The sequence below is a fragment of the Trichinella spiralis genome, assembly GCF_000181795.1.
Source record: "Trichinella spiralis strain ISS 195 chromosome Unknown Scfld4, whole genome shotgun sequence".
In the NCBI taxonomy this organism is placed as follows: Eukaryota; Metazoa; Nematoda; class Enoplea; order Trichinellida; family Trichinellidae; genus Trichinella; species Trichinella spiralis.
Window position 1 is genome coordinate 11,867,110 of NW_003526943.1, and position 26,833 is coordinate 11,893,942.

The 26,833-nt window shown below is 29.8% G+C and overlaps 6 protein-coding genes across 6 annotated transcripts; 3 read left to right on the forward strand and 3 right to left on the reverse strand.

The window, feature by feature from the left end:
- Window positions 1-293: 293 nt before the first annotated feature.
- On the reverse strand, window positions 294-1,613 carry Tsp_06569 (deoxyribonuclease II family protein). The gene is made up of 6 exons (XM_003378653.1): window positions 1,564-1,613; window positions 1,245-1,465; window positions 1,021-1,191; window positions 750-968; window positions 456-688; window positions 294-401 (listed from the first exon to the last, which is right to left on the reverse strand). Exons 1-6 carry the CDS (start codon window positions 1,611-1,613, stop codon window positions 294-296), a joined length of 1,002 nt encoding a protein of 333 aa, XP_003378701.1.
- Window positions 1,614-4,051: 2,438 nt separating this feature from the next.
- Tsp_06568 (deoxyribonuclease II family protein) lies at window positions 4,052-5,456 on the reverse strand. The gene is made up of 6 exons (XM_003378654.1): window positions 5,362-5,456; window positions 5,088-5,308; window positions 4,865-5,035; window positions 4,594-4,812; window positions 4,298-4,530; window positions 4,052-4,243 (listed from the first exon to the last, which is right to left on the reverse strand). The coding sequence occupies exons 1-6, from the start codon at window positions 5,454-5,456 to the stop codon at window positions 4,136-4,138; spliced, it is 1,047 nt and encodes a 348-aa protein (XP_003378702.1). The 3' UTR covers window positions 4,052-4,135.
- Window positions 5,457-6,707: 1,251 nt separating this feature from the next.
- On the forward strand, window positions 6,708-9,992 carry Tsp_06567 (hypothetical protein). The gene is made up of 5 exons (XM_003378655.1): window positions 6,708-6,713; window positions 7,557-7,616; window positions 8,669-8,762; window positions 8,822-8,983; window positions 9,172-9,992. Exons 1-5 carry the CDS (start codon window positions 6,708-6,710, stop codon window positions 9,990-9,992), a joined length of 1,143 nt encoding a protein of 380 aa, XP_003378703.1.
- A 701-nt stretch (window positions 9,993-10,693) lies between these two features.
- On the forward strand, window positions 10,694-12,378 carry Tsp_06566 (conserved hypothetical protein). Its single transcript, XM_003378656.1, has 5 exons — window positions 10,694-10,714; window positions 10,812-10,863; window positions 11,647-11,835; window positions 12,102-12,253; window positions 12,301-12,378. Exons 1-5 carry the CDS (start codon window positions 10,694-10,696, stop codon window positions 12,376-12,378), a joined length of 492 nt encoding a protein of 163 aa, XP_003378704.1.
- Window positions 12,379-14,332: 1,954 nt separating this feature from the next.
- Tsp_06565 (putative serine protease pcp-1) lies at window positions 14,333-20,159 on the forward strand. The gene is made up of 11 exons (XM_003378657.1): window positions 14,333-14,575; window positions 15,186-15,460; window positions 15,518-15,675; window positions 15,765-16,036; window positions 16,288-16,452; window positions 16,500-16,684; window positions 16,816-17,056; window positions 17,944-18,041; window positions 18,968-19,079; window positions 19,154-19,209; window positions 19,484-20,159. Exons 1-11 carry the CDS (start codon window positions 14,333-14,335, stop codon window positions 20,157-20,159), a joined length of 2,481 nt encoding a protein of 826 aa, XP_003378705.1.
- A 2,938-nt stretch (window positions 20,160-23,097) lies between these two features.
- Tsp_06564 (conserved hypothetical protein) lies at window positions 23,098-25,117 on the reverse strand. Its single transcript, XM_003378658.1, has 7 exons — window positions 24,829-25,117; window positions 24,399-24,625; window positions 24,088-24,275; window positions 23,822-24,024; window positions 23,609-23,757; window positions 23,242-23,361; window positions 23,098-23,199 (listed from the first exon to the last, which is right to left on the reverse strand). Exons 1-7 carry the CDS (start codon window positions 25,115-25,117, stop codon window positions 23,098-23,100), a joined length of 1,278 nt encoding a protein of 425 aa, XP_003378706.1.
- Window positions 25,118-26,833: the final 1,716 nt, after the last annotated feature.

Here is a 26,833-nt window from a genome sequence, read left to right on the forward strand (position 1 = left end):
GGAATTAAAATTGCAGCAATGGAAATGTGAATAATTACGCATCACTTATAAATAATAGATTTATTTCGTAATTTCAAAATGTCAGATTAAGTAATAATCCAGATTGTGCCTGAAATTACATTAGGAAAATCAAACAATGCGATATTTTTTGGGTGAATGTTCATTTATTTCAATGCAATTAACAGTTTCCCCGTGTATTAAAAATTATTTATAAAATTTTCAATTCACCAAAGAAGATTCCAACTTTCCATTGCACAAAATTAATTACATGCACAATAAACTGTGGAATTATATTAGGTGCATGCATCCAGGTTCTTCGGGGTGATCATCTTTCTGAATAAGTCAGCTGCTTCTTTGCTCAAAACGCAAGCAACTGTTGCTCCATATTTTGCATCTTTCGCCTAATTGATTTTAAATTTAGTAAAGGAAAACACAAAAAGTAAATTTAATCATACCGTTCTTCCAGTATTGCTTAGACATACAAAATCAGTATCTGATTTTAGAACAGACCATCTTGCGCTGTCTTGTCCTATTGGAATTTCAGTATCTTTAACAGTTATTGGCCCTAACACGTTTTCCACTTTCAGTTGGCCAGCGCATAATTTTTTCAAAACAGTTGTAGTTTTTCCAGGTGTGTAAACTTGCAATGTTTTTCTTAGATGTTTAACAATATAATTTAAATATATATCTAAAAATACAATATTTTCCTGTTTTATATTTTTTCATTAATTTTAATAGTTTAGATGTACCTGATGAATACCCTACTGGTGCCGATGCAAATATTTTGACAGTTCCTGGTTGAGTCAGGGTCCTTATGCTATCAGCAGAAATAGTTGCAGTTGGCTGATACCTATGCAATCCATTAACAAGTTTTTGAATTTCAGGTGAATCATAGAAAGGCTGGACGGGTGCTGATGCAGATCTCTGAGTAAAATATATGATGGGTTGCTCATAATCGATCATTTTTGCTGAAAATGTTCATGGCTCTTAATTTTACTTCAATGAAGAAAAATTGCATACCAATAGCTCTTAAATTAACATCGGAATATGACATGCATAAAAAGGCAGCTGCGTCTTTTGTGGTCTTCTCATTTGAAAATAGAGTTGCAGTGGTTCCTGCTAAATTTGGAAAATACTTTGCTGTGTGCACCAACCAAAATCCTTTATTTGCAGTCTCAGCCATTATTACACCTAAATAAGAAATCTGGATATCGTAATTTTGATGTGATACATTTTTCATCTACCTTTTCCAGGACTCATGGGAAGTTCAAATTTAAAATGTGGAGGATAATTGCTGTATGCTACAATATTTGCATGGTCCTTGTTTCCAGAAGCAAAATACTTATCCATCGTAGAATGAATTGGTTGCTGTTGTGCATCTATATCTGCAAGGGCTGCCCAGTCTGCATCACCTGGTTTAAGATAATGTGAAGATTTTCCTCCTGGCAATTTATAGACGAAGAACCTAAAAAGGAATATGAAATAGTTTGATGTATGATGTGCTTAAATTTCCATTACCAATCTACAAGATTAGCATCTTGATAACATTGGAAGTCAACTGACGTTACGCCTAACTGCAGGGTATATAGAGCTATAACAAAAAGTATGAACATATTTGCAGCGTTTGACAATATCTGCCCTGAGTGCTATATATATAGAGATACATTTAGGCAGTAAATAAACAATAAAACAAAAGCATTTTCAATTTTTTCTTCTATGATTTTTGTTTTGAGTAATTGTTATCATTTGTTTTTGTTCATTATTCTGCTGAGTTTTTAATGTAATTTTTCTTATTGATTGAATTGTTGCATGTGTCTTAATGCAAATAACTTATTTATGGTAATACATAAAAGAAATTATTATACAATTATTATAAAAGCTCTTTTAACAGCTAATTAAATTTAAAGATTGAAGCCTATATAAGATGCTACTAATAAAATTTCTTTGTTTTTTGTCTAGTGCATTATTGGTTGCGTTTTTTGTCCAAATGAAACAAAACTTAAGTTTGTAATTCTTCAAAAGAGATTTCTACAGTTTTGAAATATGTGAGACAATATTGTTTTATTCTTTCATTTCATTTCACACTGTGTACATAATACATTTTTATAGCATTAACTAATGTTAAGATGCGGTTTGTATATCCATTTTTTGTAATATACTTTCCAGTAGTTGTTCACATTTATGAGTGTTGCAAAACTGAAAATGTCTTTTGCAGTTTGCAGTAATTAATTTTATTAATAATTGGTTTGGTCAGAATATTAGCACGCTTTATTGAACTTTAGCTTAAAAATTCTATACAATTGTTGTAAATGGTCAGCTGTTTGCGGCTTTTGAAGTATTTATTCATACTTAGTCTAAATTATTTCTTTCTGCTTTGAATTCAACGTGCGTTTATTGAACACGTTTATTGTTTGTATAATTGCTACATCAATTTTATGGCACAAAATTTTTTATTGACATCACAATTAATTATATAATTTATTTCTAGATTTATCTACCTCTTCATGGAAATAGAAATTATTCTTTTATACAAGAATATGCTGATCAAACCAGGCTGTATAAGAAGCAACATTGTCTTCATAAATAAATGCATTAATGCAATTGATTATAAAATAATGTAATTAATTAATGAAGAAGTTCAACAATGTGATTATGAATAAATCAGATCTTATAGGTTAAATTGATATGAAACTCACAAAAATAATGATGAAAATTTAAAATTTTTGTATCAATCAACATTTTAGGTGTTCTTGAGAAGCAGAATTTCAAAACACAAAATTTGAACAACGTATCTCAATGAAATGCTAACTTGTTGCAAAATCATCATTGCCACCTTTCAGAATTCTTATTTAGAGCATTCCAAAAAAAGGTAAGCATTTCAAAAATTAAAATAAGTCTGAATTATTGTCTGAATATTCCAAACTGAAAATAATAAAATTCAAATACGTAGAAATCGAAATATATTTTCAAGTCTATATGTGAATGCCAACGAAACATTTTGTGATATTTAAGATTACTGAATTTTTTCCCCTAAATAAACGGCTTTTTATTATTTTATTTTTAATAAGCTAATTTCTAATGATTCAAAATTGCAACTGAAGCTTCTGATTTTTGACTGGCTGATTCAGTTTTCCTGCTTCTCTAGTTTTATCAGTATGCCGTGAGTGTATTGATGAGCGATGCTTTGCCAATATTCTTATATTTTAATTTTATTATTCTGCTTGTATATCTACATCATTGAATATCATACGTCAAAGCTGCCAACTTTTTGATAGTAAAATAACATTACTGAACTATTTCGTTTTTCTTTCAAAACCTGATCAGTAGCTTTTTTTATGAATTTATCTTTACGTTTCAATGTCTTCCTTTTATGATTTATTTAATGTTCTATTCATTGCTTCAATATGACAACGTAACTGCTGTAATTCATCATTATTAGGTTATGTAAATATAACTATGGAATTCATCTCTTCATGCTTTTATTTTTGCACATTTTCTCTGGATATCGTTATTTTATGCAAACATCGTTTTTTAAGCAAATGAGAAAGAGCAGATTAACAAATTTAGAGCACAATGACATCTGTGGATTGTTGATCACTAACTTGATAGCGTGACGATAATGCAGTAACAGCTTTTCTAACCAGTCAAGATGATGTAATCATAAATAAATTTATTTAAAAACCAGAGATCTTAGTAGTATTTTTTAATGGCAAATTTTTATATAATTATTTATTGAGAAAATATTAGAAATATACACAATATGCTGCACTGATTTCACGCCAAAATTAACATAGTTGATTATTTGCTATTTTTTTATTTCTTTTTTTTATTTCCTAGAATTTAATTGATTGTAAGAAAGTAAATTTTATGACATTTTTTCTTAAAAGTTTTCTTATTATTTAGTAATTTTTATTCACCTTTTTTACAGGATTTTTGTAATCTTTCTTTTTGTTAACTTCATTGTTATTGCAGTGAGAAACGATTGACAATTCAAATAGTAATTCCGTATTTTAACAATACAAATTCAAATTTATGATAAAAAAATGTAATATTTGACAATAATTATTTTAATTATAAATGTTCATTTCATTGAAGATGTAGAATACATATCCGCAAAATAAACTGCTCAATTATATTATTGGCATGCATCCAAGTTTTCTTTCTTTATCATGTTTCTGAACAAAGCCGCCGCTTCTTTGCTCAAAACACAAGCGACTGTTGCTCCATATTTTGCATCATTCGTCTAATTGATTTTCAATTTAGTAAATAAAAGAATATAAAGTGAATTCAATCATACCGTTCTTCCAGTATTGCTTAAGCATATGAAATCAGAATCTGATTTCGGAACAGACCATCTTGCACTGTCTTGTCCTATTGGAATTACAGTATCTTTAACAGTTATTGGCCCTAATACGTTTTCCACTTTCAATGTGCCAGTGCATGTTTTTCTCAAAACAGTTGTAGTTGTTCCAGGTGTGTAAACTTGCATGGATTTTTCTAGACGTTTAACAATATAATTTGAATATATATCTGAAAATACAAAATTTTTTCTGTTTAATATATTTTTTATTAATTTTGTGAATTCAGATGTACCTGATGAATATCCTACTGGTGCTGATGCAAATATTTTCACAGTTCCTGGTGGAGTCAAAGTCGCTACGCCATCACCAGAAACAGATGCAGTTGGCTGATACTTATGCAATCCATTTACAAGTTTTTGAATTTCAGTTGAATCGTAGAATGGCTGGGCGGCTGCTGCTGCCGATCTCTGAGTAAAATATACGATGGGTTGTTCATAATCAATTATTTTTGCTAAAATCATTTGGGTTTTTGAATTACATTTCAAGAAAATAATGGTGTATACCAATAGCCCTCAAATTGACATCAGAATATGTCATGCATAAAAAAGCAGCTGCGTCATTAGTGGTCTTCTCATTTGAAAATAGATCTCCTATAGCACCTGCTAAATTTGGAAAATACTTTGCTGTGTGTACCAACCAAAATCCCTTATTTGCATCTTCAGCCATTATTACTCCTAAATAAGAAACTTTGATGCTGCAATTTCAATGTGATGCATTTTTATATACCTTTTCCAGGACTCATGGGAAGTTCAAATTTAAAATGCGGAGGATAATTACTGTATAGTATTATATTTGCATTATCCTTATTTCCTGAATTAAAATACGTATTCATCGTAGAATGAATTGGTTGCTGTGCGGCATCTATATCTGCAAGAGCTGCCCAGTCTGCATCACCTGGTTTAAGATAATGTGAAGATTTTCCTCCTGGCAGTTTATAAACAAAGAACCTAAAAAGTAATATTAAATAGTTTGATGTATGATACATTTGAATTTGCATTACCAATCTACATTATTAGCATTTTCAATGCATTGGTATTCAACGGATGTTACACGTAACTGCAAGGTATACAGAGCTATAACAAAAAATATGAACATTTTTTTCAATTTTGAACAACTTCTATTCAGGGTGCCCTATATATATAGATACGAATAGGCACTGAATAAACAAGAAAGCAAAAGGATTATGAGTTTTTAACAGAATTTTAGTTTTATTGAATTGCATTATAAAAAATTTTTCTGCTGTTGTAAATATTTGACCAGCGACGCCATATTGCATATCATGCCTTTTCAAAATGTTTTATAAACATTTCTTGAAATTTTATTTGTTATTTTGATGTAGGTTAATTGGTTTTCATGTTATTTAATATTATTTAATGTAATTTAATGATAATTCATTTCCATATATGCTCATTTATTTCATTAATCTGCCACATTTATTTAATTTCAAAGCCACTCTAGAAATTAACCAGTAGTTTCTTTAGTATTTTTTGTCTTATAATGCATTCAACGAAATAATATTTAAATTAACAATGTTTAAAACTAATTTACAAACGGAAACAACTGTTTTTGTTTCACTTTTTGAATAAGAAAAGGTGAAAAATATCCCGATGATTTTATGAACAGATATGTAAATGAATAATTCATTCAATGCCCATAATACTTTTTTTCACTTAATAAATAGACTAGGTTATATTTTTTATTATGAAAATAAAAAAGCTATCTACAATTCTTAGTGACCGCAGCTGTATGCTTATTGTTGTGATATTTAGTTGTCAATGAATTACTGAACGATTAATTTAGAGTTTTTGTTTCAAAAGTGTTTACAAAATTCTAATAAAATAACCTTAATGCATTTTTATGTAATACATAATAATTCAGGAAAGCAAATAATTGCTGTTTTAGAAATGTGCTGTCATATTCACTAATTATGCTAAGTTCCATGCAGTGACATGTGGTGCTTGTTACTGGCCGCTTTTAAAGTATTTATTCATACCCAGTCTAAATCATGTCTCTATGCTTTTAATTCAACGTGCGTTTATTGAATACGTTTATTGCTTGCATAATTGCCACATTAATTTTTTGGCACAATATTTTATATAGACATCACAATTAATTATATTATTTATTTCCAGATTTATTTACTTCTTCAAAACAATGGAAAGCAAGCTTTTGTACAAGATTATACTGATTAAAACGGGCTGTATAAGAAGCAACATTGTCTTTATAAATAAATGTATTAATGCAATAATATAAACAAAGATGAATTTTGAATGTGATTTCAGTCTCGAGCTGTAAGCATCATCAAAAAAAAAGCTACATCAATTTTACTTTCAGTGGAAAGCCGCAATGATGGTAACAACTTCACAGTAGTTAAAAAAGTATGTAAAGAGTAAAGCTGTTTTTCACCGTTCAGTATGTTTGCAGTATGCAGACGTATTAGACTGAGATTTCGAAAAATTGTTTTTCTAATCAACAATTCCGTATTACAAATATATTAAAGTCAATAGTATAATAATAATACCAAGAAAATGCTTGATAATTGTTACAATTGAAATTAAAATTAAAATGGTCATTGCTGTTGGGACTGGTGCTGTGGAAGTACTGTGTGCAGCATAGCATGTCATAGCATTTTCTAACTTTCCTATCTTCATTTCAACTGCGAAAGGCGCAACGCTGGTAGCTTTTGTGGTCGCTTTTTTTGCGGTGCGCTGACGATGTTATTCCGTTGCCCCTGGTGATCTTTCCATAGGCCCAGGCAAATTTCTCAGTGGATTTTGTGCTCTTTGGTTCAGCGCATTTTCTGCAAAATCTTTACCGCATCCCAACAAATATAACATTGTATGTTTTTACAAAAAAATATAAAATAAAATAAAATAAAATTTAAAATGTATATATAATTATATAACTTCTCATATAAACAATTACAAATAATTTAGCAATAAATAATGATTAAGTATATTGAAAATTGAAGTATATTGCACGTCGGGTTGTGATTTGTAGAATTGCAAGTCATGTGCTGTGACATCATTGTAGTAATGAGTTCAATTTCCGCTGGCCCTTAGATCATACACTAATACATAGCACTGCATAGCAATTCCCGTCAGCGGTCTTAAAAAGATGTTGTTAGTGCAGCGCAGGCTGACCTTTGAGAAGATTACTACGTGAAATATAATAATTTATCCAAACTGTTTGCAGATTCTTATCTTAACGTGTGATTGTCATGAATGGAATTGCTCAGAAGATCATTTTGTGAAGGTAAGCTGCTTCTTCAACAATTTTAAATAATAATAAAAGAAAAATTACATACAGTTTTACCATTTTTTAATTCTGATGTTGACGCCGAAGTCGTTTGCATAAATAAGATCTAACTAGGAGCTGATATTTTTTAAAATATTTTTTATGATTATAAGCATATCAGTTGCAATCATTTAATACAATTTAAATGAAAAATATTTCTTATAAAAAATTATATTCACTCATCAATGACAGGTGAAATTATTCTTTCATTATAAGTGAAAAATTAAAAAAGCTAAAAAGCAGTAGAAAGATGACAGCGAGCAATCTGAAAGCTCAATAATATACTTTTTAATAAAAATAAAAGAATATGTTATGATATTACGTAACATTTGTATCATATATTTAAGAAGTTCAGAATTTCCTTAAAAGAATATTTAAATTTATTTGAAATTTACTTGTGGAAATTACAGAAATAAGTATAAAATAACAAATGAACTTCTTAGTTTAAAAGAATAACTTCATACATTTTCATCTGTCAATTAATAGATATATTTCAGTTTTCAAAAAAGATGTAAACAAAGGAAAAAAGCATTTGAATATTATTTGTATACAGAAGATTTTAGAAGTTAAATTTTGTATGCATTAAAAGTTATTATACTTAAATATTTGCCAATATGAAATATAATTTATATATATTTTTTTAATTTAAATTAATTTTATTTTAAGTACACTTTATGAATGGTACTTATTTGTAAATTATTTTAAAATCGCTTTATTATCAAGGGAAATTGATAATCATTCATCAAAAAGGTAATATTTGATGACTAGCCATCCAACGCAAAACAGATAGAGTTGTACATAGTACAATTGGATATAAAAGGTCTTCTGTCATAAAAAGCGTTTTAATGATGGAAAGAATATTGCTTATATTTAATTAAAGTTGTTGAAATGAACGAAAAGATATAATTATTATTAAAATTTAAATTAAATTTGAAAGTTACATGAAGATTAATTAATTTATCAAGTTAAACTGAACCTATTGCTTCAGATGAAGCGATCCATATTTATAGCAACATCCGCTCAAAATATTAAAGTTTAGAAATTTCTGCTTCCGCAGAAACAGGAAAATAAGTGGAGCTCAATCAGTTTTGATTGAAGGAAAAAGTAACTATTTAAAACAAAATAAAATCACCAGAGCTAATCTAAATTACTGAATTGTACAGTGTTGCATGCAAATATTGACAACATCAAAATGGATAATTCGACAATTTCGTTTTTATTTTTTCTCAGCTTAGGTTTGACTGCAGTCTTGGCAAATATTGTTTTTCTTCTAATTATTTGGTCAATGAAAAGATGTCAAATAACAGACATTACATTTTTAAAAAGTAAGTGAATAAAAAAACAATTTTAGCTTCGCAAGCATGAAGTAAGCAAATTTAACAGAAAGAAAACAGAATATTTAAATGAATTTTTTAAAATGTATGTTCTGATAATTTTCTGTTAAATTGTACAATAGATATTTTGCTGTTGTGGAAAAATTTTGTTCATATTTAAATATTTGATGCAATTTCAGTCATTGCAATTGGAAATGAACTGTGTGCTTTGTCATCTGTGATTTATCATGTTCGTAAATTAATTATTCAAAAAGTGTTGAAAGAAAAGACCACATTTTCCATCAAATATTGCGCTTTGCAGTCGCCAAATCAGCTGCTCTTCCTTTTTGGCAACGATTTGACGTTTTACGCCACACTGGCTTTGGCCATGGGGAGGAAAAATTTCATAACTGCGATATTGAACAAATGTAAATTTTCCACAGATTGCAATTTTTCAAACGTCATTGCGCATTTGATCTATTGCGCAACTCTGGCCAAAATTGGCATCTATTTCATGCACATCTTCAGGCGCCAAGATACCCACGTGGCGGCCGACTGTGATTTGCACACCATTTTGACGCCCATATATTTCAACTTCATTGTCGGCAAATATTTCATCATGAGCTGCTTCATGGCTATCATGCAATCTGGCTTCATCAAAAGCAATCGACTTTCCCATGCATGCACAATTACTGAAAAGAAACAATCCAACACTTCATCGAGCAACTACAATTCCAACATCTGGATTGATATTTTCTTCCTTATAAATGTGATTTTGCTAATTTTCCCTTGGATATTGACCGTTTTCAAGAGCTTCCCATCTATAGCTTACGACGTGTCGATCATGCTGATTAATTTCACCTGGAGTTTCACAGCCATCGTTTATCCGACAGTGATCAACACTGAACTCAAAAGCAGCATAATGAAGCGCTTTCGAAAATTCCTTCACCGTCTATACGGTATTCATTCTGAAAATGAAAATATCCACCTGAGCATCACTCAACTATCATCATCCATTTAGCGTGACGAATGTTCTTTTTTGAAAACGACATTAATTTTTGTTTTCTATCTTTTCTATGAAATACATTAAAATTTATATTTATCATATATACAATTTTTGAACATTTCCTGAAAGTGTAACATTCCTATAAATTCATAAATAAATAAAAATCATAAATTCTATTCATCTTTTGAAATTAATAGCTCAAAGTCAATATTAATTACAAATTCGTATTTATTTAAACTATTTTATTATGTAAGAAAATTGCTGGAGCAACTCCAATAACTGTACAATTTCAATTCGTATATATATTATACGTATAAATATGTGCGCATTTTGTGTTCATATTTGCCAATACCCCTCATATGTCATATAGAGAAAAATGAAAAAATAAATAAACTAGTTTAGTGAATTTTTAAAATTTAAAAATGAAACATTATTTCAAACATTAAGCATTTTTGACCTACATCATATTAGCTATTCTTTTTTTCTAGCGTGAACTACTTTTTCATTTTTTGCAATTCTTGTGAATAACAAAAATAAGCGTCATCCTGTTATTCTGCATCGAATAAAAATGTTGTGAAATAAATTTCATTTCATTCATCAATAATTTATCAGCTAATTTTAACTTTTCATTACAAAAGATGGAAGTCTTTTTGTGAACTTTAAGCTGTTGATTGAATCAGAATTCATAATCATATTTGACAATTATGCTTTCAAAAATGCAGGTCACGGTCACCAGAGTTTGCAGGCAGTTTTAATAAAGATAACGCCCAAAAATGCAGATAATTTGAAATGGAAAAATTTGAACAACATTTGTAATGATGTTTAATTTTTCAGATAATATCATTACCTTGTCAAATGATAAATATTGCGCAAATAGCATCAATTAGTAATATACGTCATTCATACATGCCTACATACATACATACATACCTACAAACATACATACATATATATTCGCATTTCATTAAAATAATTTTAATTTTTTTTTCAATTTTACATTATTTAAAGTAAAATTTCATTTAAAAGTAATACAATTTTTGAATAAAATTTTCACTTCTGAAAATAAAAATAATTTATTTTATTAATAACTGTTATTGTGCAAATAAAATCTATAATTTAAATAGCTTTCCCATTTTCAAATTTATTAGCATATTATTTATAAACAGTACTTAAGAAAAGTTGTAAGTTGCTTTATAACTTGGTTTTACAATGAAAAAAGTTTTATTCTTGATTTCAGTTATTGTATTCGTGCTGATTTCAAAAAATTACAACTTTTAGCATTTAGTAAATTGGTTTCTTTCACCTTTGAATCATAGTATTATTCAAAATTTCATATATTCGTATTAAAAATTACTTATTTATTTACAACACGCTTTTAAAATTTATATTTATAATAAAAATTTGTTTAGCAAATTGCCAATTCTTTCAATGACATATATTGCTTATGATAAATTCATGTAAGCAATAATTTGAACAAAAGATGTTTATAATAAATACTTCAATAATTTGACTTTTTCTCAAAATGACAAAGATGTTTACTGCAATTTTCTTTATTAATGTAATTCTGCGAAATAGACCGTCCAAAGAGCATCCAAAGTGCCGGAGGTTAGCAGCAAAATTAGAAATATTGCTACTGCTTGTATGTTCGTCGCTGATATTTAGTATTAAGTGTGGGAGAGTCTTGCTTTCAAAAGGTTGAAAATTGGGCTTGCCAGCATGGCAACGACGTGCATTATAAGCCAGATTTTTCATTTTCATAAAATCTGGGCCGTCCATTGCACCAACTGTCCACTTGCCATTGGTCAGTTTGAAGTGCAGCCGTCATCAACGTCAGAAACTGGATTGAAGCAGGCATTCAGTTAGCCTTAATTAAAGACGGGACAACCTCCAACAAATGCATCCTGTTGTTATACATAGGACAAAATAACACTCATCTCAGGCGTCTATTTACAACGGTCTATAATGAAATATCTTCCCCTTTTCACAATTGTTTTAACAATCTGTGCTATTCAAGCGATTAGAAATGAAAGTAATATCTGCTTTCAAATATCTAAACTATACATGTATATATATATATATGTATGTAGAGTAATTAGTTATAAATTTAAACATTTTCTTCTTTAGAAGCTGCCAGGCGATTGCGAAATTTTGCTTCAAACATTGTCGTACCTAATACTGCCAATGATCCGTGTGAGAATTTGATTCAAGTTGGAACAGTGCTCATTGAACGTGAAAGACGTAGAATAATCAAAAAACTTTTAAAATCATTGGTTAAAGTAAGTTTAAATCAAACAAATCAAAATAAATTATCCAATAACTTTAGAGTGCTGAACGAAATAAGCGTCGAGGGAACAGAGGAATGCGTACCTGTAATCGCATGCTCAGAATAGTACAAGGCTAATAATTATATACTTTCTTTCATTGTATGATTTATTGATAACATTAAGAAATCTCATCTTCTAACAATTTACTTTGTTTTCTTTTCAAATTCATCATTTTCATGAATTGTAATTTTGACATTTTTACAATTAAAAAGTCATTCATGGTAGAGTGCAAAATTTGAATATAGTTCCAACAGCACGTAATAAATGAATATAGTTTTGTTTCTTTAATTTGTGATACATGTGCATATTATGAAGAAGTTTCTGTCTATTTTTTTGGTAGAAAAATACAATTCAACATACTATTAGTGTTTTTTATTGATTCGCATTAAATACAAATTGAATTGTTTGAAAAAAAGTTTCAACTTTCTTGACAAAAACTTTTCAGAATTAACAATATTTGTTATAATTTTAAATAAATTACATTAATGCATAATGGAAGCTTACATGTTGTTAATAGACATTATTTTAGATTTTATTAAAAATAATTTACTTAAATAACTTTAAAATATGAAGTTGTGAAATACTGGGATGGTATAAATTTCTTCTAAATGACTCCAATGGTTACTTCTAACTTGAACTTGTATAAGGCAATGTTATGATTTCTTCAGTAAAACAACTTTAATTTATTATAATAATATTTAAATTCGACCTATTCTATTAAAAATTTGATGAATAGACAACATTTCAAAATTAACTGAAATTTTAACACGTCATTTATGTAAATGACAGGTACATGACAATGACACTTGTCTTTATTTTTGTTAAATACATTCTGACCAATTAATGATCAAGAACAAGCAAAGCACTTTGTGAAACTTAAAATTACATTTCTCTTGCTTCTCTCAAAAATTTACAAAGATCTGCTAAAACGAGATCTAATTATAATGAATACGCAAATTTATTCTGAAAAATCACAATTTTCAAACAAATCTGGTGAACATGTTTTAATAAATGAAATGCGCCCATGAATAAAATGATGCATTATGTAAACCGTATAAATTAAAAACATATATATAAATCAATTACAATATTAAGTTTCATTCATTCTTTTCTTTTGTCATTTTATTCTTTGAATTATCCAACAGTTTCACACCAAATAAATACCACACCATAACGAAATCAAAAACATTCACAAGTGCTAAACATTCTCATTCCTAACCTTTTATTGTAGGTAGAAATATGCACAAAAAGAAACGTTTAAATACAACTTCATACGTAACTCATTTCCACATTTAATTGTCATGCTTTATTCTGTTACACCATTTTCCCAGAAAAGTGTTTAACAAAATCACCTGACAACAATGGCTAGTAAAATTCGTGAATATCACTTTTCACAAATAATTCTCGACTTTGAAATAATATTACACAATTGACTAACATATAAAATATTAACACACTCATCACTCTTCAAAATGTGCTTGGTGTGATAATAAATGTACAATACAAATGTTTAAATATTAACTGCATTACTTATATTGCATTCTTTTAAATTTTGCAAAAAATAGGGAAAATAACATGCTTGATAAGAATTTCTTGATTATAATAAAGGCAGGCATTGAAATAAAAGCAAGCATGCTTTTTCAAATTGTTTCACAAGTCACAACTAATTACTACATGGTTCAACTTTTAAAATTAAGAGGTTCATCATACTGTAACTCACTGTATCACTAATCAGTATACTGTATTACGAATAAAATTATTTACGTTTTGTATGCGGATATTGATATGATATTGAAATACGGATTTTTTTAATTTATAAATTATTTACTGTGGAAAATTTTTAATTCTTAATTAAATTATTGAACGTGATTTCTTTTATTTTGTAACAGTTGGCGTCATTGTTGATTGTCATATTTTTGTATCAGAATTTTAAGTGTACTGTGAAATGCATTGAAAACACTACTTTTCACTTTAATAAATATATGATTGTTATAACTATTATATGTTTAGAATTCAGTCTTACAATTCGCAATGAAAGCCATGTTCATGTTCTTGGTACTTCTGATTTTTAATAATATTCTGGCCTCAGCTGGTGGGTGTTCTTACAATGAATCTTGGTTTGAAAATATGCCAGTTGATCATTTTTCCTTCGAAAACTCTGACACATTTCGCCTTCGCTATCTCATAAATACCGAAAATTGGAATTCTGATGGAGGTCCAATATTTTTCTACTGCGGAAATGAAGGTTCCGTAGAAGGCTTTGCCGAGAATACGGTAAACGTGCTCTGTAACTGTTTATTATGATTAATTACTCTGAAAATTAGAAATTAAAGCACACAACAGTATTAATGAGCTGAACAATTGGCGTGCTTGTGTGAAGTTTTCGACAGTATTTTATTTAAATCCAGCTTTATTGCTAATTTGAAAATTATTTTTGAAATCTCATTTAATTGTATTTTCTTAACCTCAGTAATAGCATTAAGATTGAAATGAACGACATTTTCTTAAGATTTTAGTATTAGGCGACTCCGACTAAACAGTTTTAAAGTGCGCTTGAACTGAAGATTCAGAATATTTAAATTATTTGAGAACATTTATTTAATTCCATTTAATGTTTTTACGTAATGCCTTCGGCGTCCATTTTATCTTTTTTATTTAGCCAACCAATAAAACTTATAATATGCATTTTTAGTTTTCATATTATGATGTAATATATTACTTAAAATTTTATATTTGTAAGAATTCTATAATGTATAATTATATTCTGTAATAATTTATTTGAGGAATTTGATAAGTTTTATGATTATACTTTCAGTATATACGTCTGAAAAGATAGATGCATCATTTATGATATGTTGAATATTTATCAGTTTGATTTATTTAGGGTTTTATGTGGGAAAATGCAAAGGATTTTGGAGCTATGGTTGTTTTTGCGGAACATCGATATTATGGCAAATCGTTGCCTTTTGGTAATGAATCGTCATCTAATTTGGGCAAACTGAACTCGGAGCAAGCTATGGCAGATTATGCAGTTTTGATTAATTGGTTGAAAACGAACATTACTGGCGCTAAAAGCAGTGCCGTAATAGCATTCGGAGGCTCTTATGGCGGGATGTTGGCTGCTTGGATGCGCACAAAATATCCGCATCTCGTGGATGGGTAAATGTTTGTTTTTCGATGATCAGATGGAGAATTATTGAAATTATGTATTTCCAGTGCAATAGCAGCTTCTGCTCCAGTTGCTCAGTTTTCTGGAATGACCGTTTGTTCATCGTTCAGCGATATCACAACGGAAGTATATCGAAATGCCAGTCCATCTTGTGCATTATCCATCAAACGTTCATGGCCTATTATTCGTAAATGGGGGAAAACAGGTAGAATTTTCATTTTTTTAAAGCTATTTATTTTTTTTCTTCTCTTTGGTTGTGGGAATTTGTTTATTTTCAATTCTTTGCTTGCTCAGCGGAAGGACGACTAGATCTTGCTAAAATGTTTCGACTGTGCAATGAAACTCAGTTTACTAGCAAGAAAAATGTGACTCAGTTGGTGAATTGGCTGACGGATATTTATGGTACATTGGCCATGGTGAATTATCCATACGCGACTGAATTTTTGAAACCTGTGCCAGCCTGGCCAGTGAAGGCAAGCGACGAAGATTCTGTTTGCACTGTTGTTGTTGGCTTGTTTTTCTTTCTGATCATTCATCCACGTGCATGTATTTGCAAAAGGATATGTGTTTCTTTTAATTTTTTTTTAATTTTCAACAAAAATATTGTAAATGCCGAATGCGAGAAAATCACTTCGATTGGAAAATATTTTGGTTATGCTTTCAAGCAACCAGAAAAGCCTAACTAACTGATATGTTGCTACAGTATGAAGAAAATGTCTAACGCTTGAACACATTTAAATAATTGCTGCGTGCAGATTGCCAATTTGTTTGTTTGCATGTTTTGGTTTTGCGCAGTGTAATATTCATTTGTTTACAGGTAGCGTGTCAATTTTTGAATGATACTGAAGTTGGCGAAACTGAATTGCTGCACCGAATTTACTCGACAATTTCAATTTACACCAATTTTACTGGAAAAAAGCCTTGCAATTTATTGGAAAATGATTACGGTGATTCAGTGGACGGAAAATTGTGGGATTATCAGGTTGGTGTAAATTGTGATATGCATTTTTGATTATAAATTTTGTTCAGGCTTGCACGGAAATGGTAATGCCAATGTGCAATACAAAAGATAGCATGTTTGAGCAGTCGGATTGGAATTTAACCGAATTTTCTGACGAATGTTTCGAGAAATTTAAAGTGAGACCAAGACCCGATTGGGCTATTATTAATTATGGAGGAAGAAAATTGGAAAGTGCAACCAATGTTGTATTTAGGTGAGATTTTCCTTTTTTTAAATCAGGATATACTTGTATGTAGAGTGTTATTTTAATAATTTTTCAACATACTGAAATAGATGTGTAAATTTTTTTTTTAATTTTGAAATTGTAAGTTGAGAATTTTTCAGCAATGGCTGGTTGGATCCATGGCGTGGAGGTGGTATAGTGAATTCACATTTTCGTGGTGTGGCTGCTTTGATAGTCGAAGATGGAGCGCATCATTACGATTTGCGCGGTAGTAATTCTGCAGATACCGCTTCTGTGCAGACAGTGCGTTTACTTGAACTTGGTTTCATGAGGAAATGGATAAAAAATAGTTCATTACGCCAAAATCGGCCTTTTTACTATAGGAAAGGAAATGCGGAACAGGTGAATTATTAATTTTGATATTATTTTGCAATTTTCATTGATAAAATTTTTTTGTATCTGTATTAATTTTGTTCGATGGTTTGTTTTCTTTTTAGAATTTTCGATGAAATAGAAGAAGAAGAAAATTTTGATAGAATTGTGATGTTAGTGTAATAGTATCTTTTTTTCCATTAAATAAATGCACGCTAGTGTTTATCGATGTTATTAAAATTGTAAAAGCGCGTTCTTCTCCTTTGTGAATACTGCACTGATCAGTATGAATCTAACCGGAGATACTTTGTTTGAATTTATTGTGAAAAAATTTTTTCTTATAATTTGTATTTTGTCATATTTTAATATCAAAAGGAGTAGTAGATGAGTAGAAATTGTCCACCTGGCTGGAATGATCCTCCACCGACAATTCCAATTTCTTCTAATCTGACGAAATTTGGTAGTGCTCGTGAATTATTACGGCAACGTGTGGTGCATCCAATTGAACATGCATATCCTTTATCGTGTGGTAAATTGAACTTTTCTTCATCTTTTCATTTATTGTTTTGAAGAAATGTGAAAATTATTATACGATTATTATATTTAGCTTCCAACAGTAGCACTTTCAATACTGAACCAAGTTCATCGTCTGAATTGAATAGGTTACCGCCAATGGTTTCCAATAAATCAACAGTACCGACGACAATTTTTAGTCACGATGATGATCCATCCGGTGATGTGGATATCCATACCCAACAACAGCAGAATAGCGTCGAATTTACTGATGAAGAACTGTTGAGCAAGCTGAGCATCTGTTTGGAAAAATGTTCTAATATTCCAGTATATTTCATTTTTTTTATTTTGAATATTATTTTACCTGTTGTGGTTATATTTTGCTTTAAATTTTAGTCTCTTAGCAGGGAAAACATCATCAAGAGGATTCAACTGTTGAAAGAAGCATTGGGAATGTCGATCTCCTCGGATTGCAGAATGAAATTAAATCAGCTTGTCGATTGTAAATTATACTTTTAATAATTAATGAATACTTATGATAATTAATAAAAGCCACAATACCTTTGGTATTTTTTTTCAGATTTGTCTAACGAAAGATACAAAAAAGCATATGAACTACATTCTGCCATGATGTTATATCATTTTGAAGAAGTAACTGTTTTTGAGTATATTAAAAAAGCGAAATGCTTCATTTTATTTTTCAATTTTCCCCCTCTTCCAGGTACACACATGGATGGTGGGTGTTAAAGCTTTGATATTGGAATGTTTGAAAGAGAAACAGTGCTGAACGTCTGTCTGTCTATACTGTCTGCCTGATTGCCTTTTTTAGGCAAATTCAGAATGACAATAAATGAATAAACAAATATATACATTTATATATTTTAATATGGAAAGGGAAAACTTTTTAAGTGAAAATTGAGACGTCCATTTTTATTTTAATGGTGACTCAGTTGTTCAGTTTCTGTTTGTTGTTTTTGTAATGTTTTGGTTATTATTGTTATGGAAATATGATTTTTATCATTCTGTAATATATTAAAAAGGAATTAAATAATTGTACAATAAATATTTTTATCATTGATTGTATTTTCTGTGCATGTGCTGTGATGTGATCATTCATAAATACCCATATTGTTTACTATTTAGTATGAAATGTAAAATTTTCAGTTTGATTTATGATTGCATTTCTTTAAATTGAATATGGAAATTATTGTTATTCTTTTTTAACCAAATTGTAGAATTTTCAATAGATCAAGTGAAGTTGTATTTTGATGCGTTGGAGTTTTGTTTTGTTTCGTGAAAGTAAGAACATTGTGGATCAGTATAAATTTTGGCAAGTTGTGAAATCACCAGGTTCGAGCAAATCTAAGCAGTTTGGGTATGTTTGTTTGGTTTACACATATATGCAATACAGTATACACAACTTTTCAGAAAGCGTAAAATTCATCACACGGTTCGTCTACGTCATATAAACACGTTGAAAGTGCAATTGGATGCAGAGTATGAAGTGATGAAATGTTTAGCTTCACCTTATCTTAGCAAGGTAGGTGATTGGATTTTGTTGAAATTAAATAGTACTGATTAAAAAATTATATTTGATTACAAATGAATTTTAAGGAAGAAGAAGAAGCTTGGCATTTAGAATACGGCACAACTGATCAACAGCGGGCCAAGTTCGAAGAAGAAGAAAAGCAAAAACGCATGCCGGGCGTGGCGAAGCGGGTAACCGGCGTGGTGAAGGTTGACCGTATGAAGGGAAATATTGGCAATTTACTCCACTCACCTCGTACTGTGGAACATCATTTGCATCACCTTACTTCACTGGATCGTTTTGAATAAGCGAACAGCAACAGCATCAACAAACATTCAAATTCTATTTATTTATTTATTTATTGTATATGGTTATGGTTGTTGTTGTTTTTTTAATCTGACGATGTATTGGTTCAGTTATTTTCACCGCAGAGCTAGCAGTTCGTCAAAACAGTGGATTGCACGTCATCTGCGTGATCCGTACGTAGTTAGATGTCGAAGTGAGAATTATCGTTGCCGAAGCGCGTTCAAGCTTTTGGAAATTGACGACCGTTTCCAAATTCTCAAACCTGGCATGCTGGTTTTGGACTTGGGTTCGTCGCCTGGCAGCTGGTCACAAGTGTTATCCAGACGTGTCAACTCTGTCAAGCTTGGTTCCAAGCCATTTGGAAAAGTGTTTGCCGTCGACAGACAGCCCATGGAACCGTTGGACGGTGTCACCTGGCTCGGACCTTTGGATCTCAGTGTTGGTGATTCGGTCGACGTTCTGTTGCAGCGGCGTCGGCGTTTGATTGATGGAGGTGAGCCGTTGGATGCGGTGGTCAGCGACATGGCACCGAATGCCACTGGCTGCGCTTCGGTCGATCACGAACGAATCGTTCAGCTCGGCTTCTTGAGCTTGTCAATAGCGATTCGTTGTCTCAAGTTGTCCGACCGCAGCTTCTTCTTATGCAAACTTTGGCAAGGTGTTGAACAGTGGCATTTTGCCGACGAAATCAAACGCCATTTTGGAAATTTCAAAATTGTCAAACCAACTGCCAGTCGTAAAGAATCTGCAGAACTGTACTTTTTGGCCAGACAATTTAAAGGGTGATTTTTTTTGTTCGAATAAAATCAAAATTTCACTTATTCATTCATATTTTGAAAATAACGTTAACCACTGAATGATGTACGAAAAAAATGAATTTGCGAAAAAAAAGACAAACAGGAAGTGGAATTTGGAACACATGCCGCCATTATTGTACGCCTGTAACTAACTGATTGATTAATTTCACCAACAGATATATATATATATATATGACAAATTTTATCAAGCAAATTTTTTTTCATAATTTGCAATAATGTAATAATATAAAAGCAACAAAACGATGTAAAATCAAGTAATAAAAAAGATAAATTAATCATCATTTTTCAAAAGAAATATCAGATATCTTCCAATAGAATAAAAAAATCTCTTTAGAAAACAAATTTATTTATTTTTTATTCGCAACATAGTAACGCATTTAAAAAATAATACAATTCTTAAGATTAGATCATATTATTGAAGAACAAAAAAAAGCGTGATTCATGAATCAACGGTTACGGTGTTTCCAGATTTTGTTGATAAAGAATTCTTCAATTCTGTGACGTTGTTGTTATCCATCGCTTCAGCAATCGACTTATCTATGACAATTTCTTCTGATTTGTTAACATTAATCACTGCATCTTCTAAAATAAACAAATGATAATGATAATCAAGTTCATTAGCATTTTTATTTTCCATTTCAATTCATTCTCAATTTCATCAGATTGTAATATTTATAAAATAAACAAATTATATTTAAATAAAAAATAAATTAACAAAAAACATTGTGGTTAATGTAATTTTAATTTATAAACAGCAAAACTAACAGAATGGAACGTTTAAATTTAAATTTCATGCTCTAAACGATATGATTCATATGCTAGATTCAATGATATTCAATGAGTTAACTTACATATATGCATGTAGTATCTATCTATGTGCATTATGTTTGTCTATTTATCTGCTCACTTCGAAAAATATATGTACAAATAAATAATAGAACAATTTTAAAAAGTGAAATACTGTACCAGTGTTATTTTTGTATTTTTCTCGTTGAGCATCACAGTGAGGTGTGACGTTGTATGATTTTTTAGAACCTGAAATTCCCATACTGAATATTGAAGGATGAAAACCAATTTAGTGGTTTGTTAGCTGGATTCTTCTCTTGTTGGTGTCTTTTGACAAAGCTAAACAGTTTCCCAATAGAAAATAAAATATTACTAATGTGGTGAGTATAAAATTTTCCAACGCACGTAACTTTTAAATAACAAATTCAAATGTTAATTTCATGATGCAAATGTGGGCATATGAAAAGTCGTGTTTACTGACTATATAATATAGCGTGCCACGTATTCGAATTGCTATTTAGAATAATTTAGGGTCAAATGATATGAAAGGCCACACCCAACTACGCTTTTCGCCTAACACGGTCGCACATGCATGCATGCATGCATGTTGTAACGGATGCCAGCCAGAACCGACCTTGAACCCATGTAAAATCTCCACTCCACTTTTTCAGTTGCTTAACATTCTATTTTAAAACTAATAAATAATATTAGTAACAGTTGTAAAGAAAAATAATGCATTTTTTGTGAAAAGCAAAAACAATAATTTGAAAAATTTCAAATATGCAATTACTGCCTCCGTTGTGAAAAAATCATACATCTACGCAAAAAGGAGGCAAATTTAAATTTGAATTGGTCAAGCAATAATAATGAAGTTACAAATTTCAGCACTGAATCATTGTACAGACGTTTGCTCTATTTTCACTTTGGACAAAAGCTGTTTGCAATCGGCAAAAAGTTTCATATGATTCACCACTTTGTTTTTCAATTAATTATTATTTATTTATAAATCTTTTATGTATTGTTTGAAAAAATGAATAATTTCCTTTTTGAAAATTTATCAGCGATGTAATGCAATATTAATTAAAAGTTTTGTTGAATAATATAATTGAAATATTATTACGAAATGTAAAACTATTCAAAGCAGAACTTGTTTTTCAAAAAGGTCAAAGAACTGTGATGCAATAACATATTGCTAAATTAACGGACAACCAAATTATTTTATGCAAATTAAAAGTAAACAAAAATTGCTTTCATATATGAATGAAAGTTGTATATTTATTTGTGAACAATTATTTTCAAAATAGATGAAGATTAAATGAATGAATAATTTTCAATTTGAAAAAGTAACAAATTTCAAAAGAGATATCACTTTCCAACTATTCAATAAACGTTAAAACCAAATTATTTGATGATTATTGACGCAATTTATCAAAAAAATTAATTTTATTAAATATAGAAGAAAATTACTGTAACGCGAAATAATATTTCATTCATACTTACCAGAAAATTTTACTTTTGATTGTTCTCTTTGAAAATTACTCTTCAATAATACTAATGATAATAGCAATAATAAAAAGAGGAGCAAATTCTTTCAGTGTGAAGCAACAATATGATTGAATGACACGCTTGTAATGTTTTTGATGATTTGCAAGCAATAAATCAAAGCATCAAATGTCGAACAACACCATTCTCCCACGATTGCTCGCAATTTGGTCCTGATTGGTTGAAAATTTTGAAATAAAAATATTCTGCAATCACATATTTATTAAATGCAACACACAATTTAAATTTTAATTTAAAAACAATAAAAAAATTAATCAAGATTCCACATTTTCAAGATCTTCCAAATCTTTCTTGATCAAAGTTATCACTTTCTCCAGCGTCTCTTGAAATGCAATCATGTACTATAAAAAAACAAAATATAAATAACAATAAATCATTATTAACTTATTGCTCATTAGTAATTATAATTGAAAAGATTAACTAGATCAAGAAGAAGAATAATTTGAGAAATGTTAACTTTATTTATTTCTATATTTATATGTTCATTTTAATCATCGAAATATTTCATAATTGAAAAAAACTTTTTTCTCACTTTTCCAATTTCCATTAGTGTTTCTTCACCAATAGGTTTTATTTCTGAAGCAAAATTTAAAGCATCCGGTGAATTTCGAAGACGGCATAGCAGCTCTAATAGCTTTGACTGAAACAGACCCAATGCACTGGAATAAAATTAAATACAAATTCACAAATACAATTATTACTTTCAATCGACCAGGACCCCGAATATTTGTATTAATTCTTTCCAATCTAACTCTTAAAGCATCCTCACTTTTGTCCACTGCATGTCCACGTCGATATTTGAGCACTTCAGCAATTACAACCTGAAATCAACAATTATAATAAATAACGTTCAACAGTATACAAAATATGAATAAAATAAATAAATATCGCTTATCACCAAAAGTAATCGATGAGCCAAAAGAAGATGCCTCTCTTTCATACTTTGCAAACGTCGTTCGATACTTAACGTGCGCTCATCGATCATATTTAAATTTTTCACAATTTCCTGAATTTTTGTGAAATGCATTTCAACAGTTCGAAGCTTATTTACAACAGTTCAAAACTTACCTTTGTACAGTTCTCTTGAAATGCTGTTTCTTGAACTTGGAGCCTGTGTCGAGCAAGCAATTCACTAAATCCTTGAATAGGCCAGGGAACTAAACGATCCGGGTCGGGATTATCAACCTGTGCTTGTTTCCATACGGTACTATCAAAACCTGAGAAAAAAACAGTTTAATAAAATACTGAATATTGAAATAGCAAAAAAATAACACAATAAACCTGACGGTGGTACGGCAAGATATTCTTTCAATTTATCATCCATAACGCCTGCTTTGATTTCGATATTTTCAACCAAAGCTTGCGTTTGAAGCTGAACCTTGATGTTATTTTGATTGAAAAATGCAAACGTTTCAGAAGCAGAAATACGACGTTTCACTCCCGTCGATGGATTACTTTCCACAACATAAATCACCGTATAGCATCTGGAAAATTAAATTTGATAAACAAAATAAATTTATGAAAACTGAAGAGGAAATTGCATGTACTTATTTCCAGGAGCTGGTTTAATACTTTCAATTTGTACTGATATTGTCGGCTTACTGCCCATTATTTGAAAAAGACAATCGCACAATAGCTGGCGATTATTTTTCACATCTTCCTCTGGTTTATTTATCAACAATCCAATAAATCCATCTTCATCTTTGAACAACAATTTTCGATTATAGCCGACAAACTTAAAAAGGTAGTAAAATAAAATTATTCAATTCAACAAGTTCTTGTTCATAATTAATCAATTGAAATCTGAACGGAATAATTTGAAAGTATTACTACTCATGCATACGGTAGAATTACTAACCAAACAACTTAAGAAAAATATATGACGAAATTTTTCAATTACTTTAAATTGACAAAACGGATTTTGAGGAGGAAATTCAACAGCAGGGGTATTGCTAGCGTAAAATCCTTTACCAACGCCGGAGAAAATAAGAACTTGATTAAACCTTGCAATAATCAGGTCCCTCTCGTCACCATAAATTTGTGGATTGTTGATAGCCAAGATATATTTAACAATTTCATCGGAAACTAAAATTGAAATATTTTCCATGATTTCAAGTAATAAATTCGTCAGGCATTTTTCAAATTGAAAAAAAAACTTTTAAATAAAACAATACCATTAGTAGCCGGTGGTCTCGGCGCCCCAGTTACAGTAGTGTTAAAACTTGTAAATGTTGTTTGCGGTAACGGATTGCTGACAGAACCAAAAAATGTTGATCCTAAATTCGTACCAAACAAAGGAGCAGACGTTGTAGTTGTTGAAAGCGCTGGAGCGGCAAAGCCAACTGCCGTTGTCGTTGGATTTGCTAGTGTGGAAAAGAAAGTGGATTGCGTTGTCGCTGGAACCGCTGGAAATAGTGAAGGAAAAAGCGTCGACTGAACTGTAGAAACTGGGGTTGGAAATAGAGAAGCTTGAGTGCTCGGTGGAGGGAAACGAAATGCTGAAGACGAAACTGGGTTCGTAGCAAACAAGCTACCTGGGGTGGAAGATGAAACAGTGGCTTTGATATTTCCAAACATGAATGCTTAAAATTTAACTTTCAATAATACCAATCTGAAATTTACAAGAAAACAGTTCCATTTAATAAAAATAATCTTGATAGCGGCAAAATAAAACAAACAATATCATTATTTTTCAAATTACACTCATAGAACATAGATAATGCAAAAAATAGCGTAAAATTTATGCAGAACAAAATTAACAGCAATTACATGTGGATCATATTACTTTAAATTTGCATTAAAATATTTATCATCATTTTTTCATTAACTGCATGTATTAACGTTTCGTACTGTATGTTGTGATTTGCAGGATGCTTTTGTTTTGGGCATCTCTTTTTTGTACATAAAAGTTGGTAAGTTTTTTTTATTAAGATTTATAATTTTTACTCAGAAAATTTGAATATTTAAGTTCATCAAAAATGTTTTATCTGAAAGGTTTCAAATTTGAATTGCTGCTAAACATCAGAACTTTTTGTCCACATGTAGCATAAATAATTTAAATAAATATCACAATTTTTTTATTTTGTAGTGCAACTGAATACACATCTGTGCAATTAATTAATTGCCCATTCTAATTATGCATCTGAATTTAGCATCTATTCATAAACGCATAAATGTGAACTAAAGTTGCTATGTCTCTTTTCAAACTAAAGAATTTTATTAAAAATATGAATGCATAAATTGCATTAAATTAAAATAATGTTTTTAAATGAAGATAATTGCATTAAATTAAAATCAGTAATATTAGATCTTATTTGTATAATTTTTGTGTTATTTTAAAATGTTAACATTACAATAGCTAATATCTTATTATTTGTTAATTAAATAAATTGCTGATGTCAATTAAGGCTTCAGTTACTATTATACATAATAATTTAAATGCACAAAAGAAAAAATAAACTATTTTCAAAATATTGCTATTTTATATGCTTAATAAATTTTGCTTTTAATATTGAATGTCTAATTTTAAAGTGCGCATTTTTATATGATGAAAAGTTCGAAACATCTGGAAATGGCTTATTGCAGTTTTTTGTTAATATTATTATTTGTTAACAAAATTATAAAGTAAGATTCTTAAAATAAATTGAAATGAAACATCTCCTAAGAAAATTAGATTTCGCAAGTAGTTGCTTCTATCTTTAGTTAAAATAAAAAGGTGTTCATATGCACTTCGTATATTTAGTTTAAAATGCTACTGTATTCATATGCTATTAGCTATATGTAGTTTAAAATTAGAATAGTTTAAATTTTTATTAAAGTGCACCTAAAAAAAGCTTATCATTTCATTTCCAGATAGCAGTAAGAAATCCTGCGCGTTTGTTGGCTTTCTTACGTCTACAATTGCTGGAATTCAACACATCTATTTGGTAAATAAATAATATTTTAAATAATTTTCATTTAAGGTGATACCAATAGTAATAATAAATTCCGTTAATTTACTTTGAAACATTTTTCATATTTGAATGTTTAACTGAAAACTGTTTCGATAAACGGTTAAGTGACTGAACATACTGATAATTTTATTTAATTTTACAATAGATATCAAATTTATATTATTTTCAGTGTATTGAAAAGTTCTGACAGAATATATATGAAAAAAAGTGGAAAACAAGAACCAAAAAAGACGTTATGAAAATGTAAATATTAGTGATTAAGCTTTCTTTATTTTTATAAAATAATTGTACATATTAAATACATATCTTTTAATAGTTGCTATATTTGAATAGCGCTGAT

What these genes read in the sequence shown, in the direction of transcription:
- Tsp_06565 (XM_003378657.1), top strand. Translation starts at nt 14,333, where the DNA reads ATGAAAGCCATGTTCATGTTCTTGGTACTTCTGATTTTTAATAATATT. An exon ending in AAGGCTTTGCCGAGAATACG is followed by an intron (nt 14,576 to 15,185) that starts GTAAACGTGCTC and finishes TGATTTATTTAG; the next exon opens with GGTTTTATGTGGGAAAATGC. An exon ending in ACTGATCAACAGCGGGCCAA is followed by an intron (nt 19,210 to 19,483) that starts GTTCGAAGAAGA and finishes GTATTGGTTCAG; the next exon opens with TTATTTTCACCGCAGAGCTA.
- Tsp_06564 (XM_003378658.1), bottom strand. Translation starts at nt 25,117, where the DNA reads ATGTTTGGAAATATCAAAGCCACTGTTTCATCTTCCACCCCAGGTAGC. An exon ending in AACGTCTGCTCCTTTGTTTG is followed by an intron (nt 24,626 to 24,828) that starts GTACGAATTTAG and finishes TTTCAATTTTAG; the next exon opens with TTTCCGATGAAATTGTTAAA. An exon ending in AAACCAGCTCCTGGAAATAA is followed by an intron (nt 24,025 to 24,087) that starts GTACATGCAATT and finishes TTAATTTTCCAG; the next exon opens with ATGCTATACGGTGATTTATG.
- Tsp_06569 (XM_003378653.1), bottom strand. Translation starts at nt 1,613, where the DNA reads ATGTTCATACTTTTTGTTATAGCTCTATATACCCTGCAGTTAGGCGTA. An exon ending in ACCCTGCAGTTAGGCGTAAC is followed by an intron (nt 1,466 to 1,563) that starts GTCAGTTGACTT and finishes ATTCCTTTTTAG; the next exon opens with GTTCTTCGTCTATAAATTGC. An exon ending in ACCAGTAGGGTATTCATCAG is followed by an intron (nt 689 to 749) that starts GTACATCTAAAC and finishes TTGTATTTTTAG; the next exon opens with ATATATATTTAAATTATATT.
- Tsp_06567 (XM_003378655.1), top strand. An exon ending in AGTTTTGATTGAAGGAAAAA is followed by an intron (nt 8,763 to 8,821) that starts GTAACTATTTAA and finishes TGAATTGTACAG; the next exon opens with TGTTGCATGCAAATATTGAC. An exon ending in AGACATTACATTTTTAAAAA is followed by an intron (nt 8,984 to 9,171) that starts GTAAGTGAATAA and finishes ATGCAATTTCAG; the next exon opens with TCATTGCAATTGGAAATGAA.
- Tsp_06568 (XM_003378654.1), bottom strand. Translation starts at nt 5,456, where the DNA reads ATGTTCATATTTTTTGTTATAGCTCTGTATACCTTGCAGTTACGTGTA. An exon ending in TCCCATGAGTCCTGGAAAAG is followed by an intron (nt 5,036 to 5,087) that starts GTATATAAAAAT and finishes TTTCTTATTTAG; the next exon opens with GAGTAATAATGGCTGAAGAT. An exon ending in TGTCAATTTGAGGGCTATTG is followed by an intron (nt 4,813 to 4,864) that starts GTATACACCATT and finishes AAATGATTTTAG; the next exon opens with CAAAAATAATTGATTATGAA.
- Tsp_06566 (XM_003378656.1), top strand. Translation starts at nt 10,694, where the DNA reads ATGCAGGTCACGGTCACCAGA. An exon ending in TGCGCAAATAGCATCAATTA is followed by an intron (nt 10,864 to 11,646) that starts GTAATATACGTC and finishes TTTAGTATTAAG; the next exon opens with TGTGGGAGAGTCTTGCTTTC. An exon ending in TTTTAAAATCATTGGTTAAA is followed by an intron (nt 12,254 to 12,300) that starts GTAAGTTTAAAT and finishes CAATAACTTTAG; the next exon opens with AGTGCTGAACGAAATAAGCG.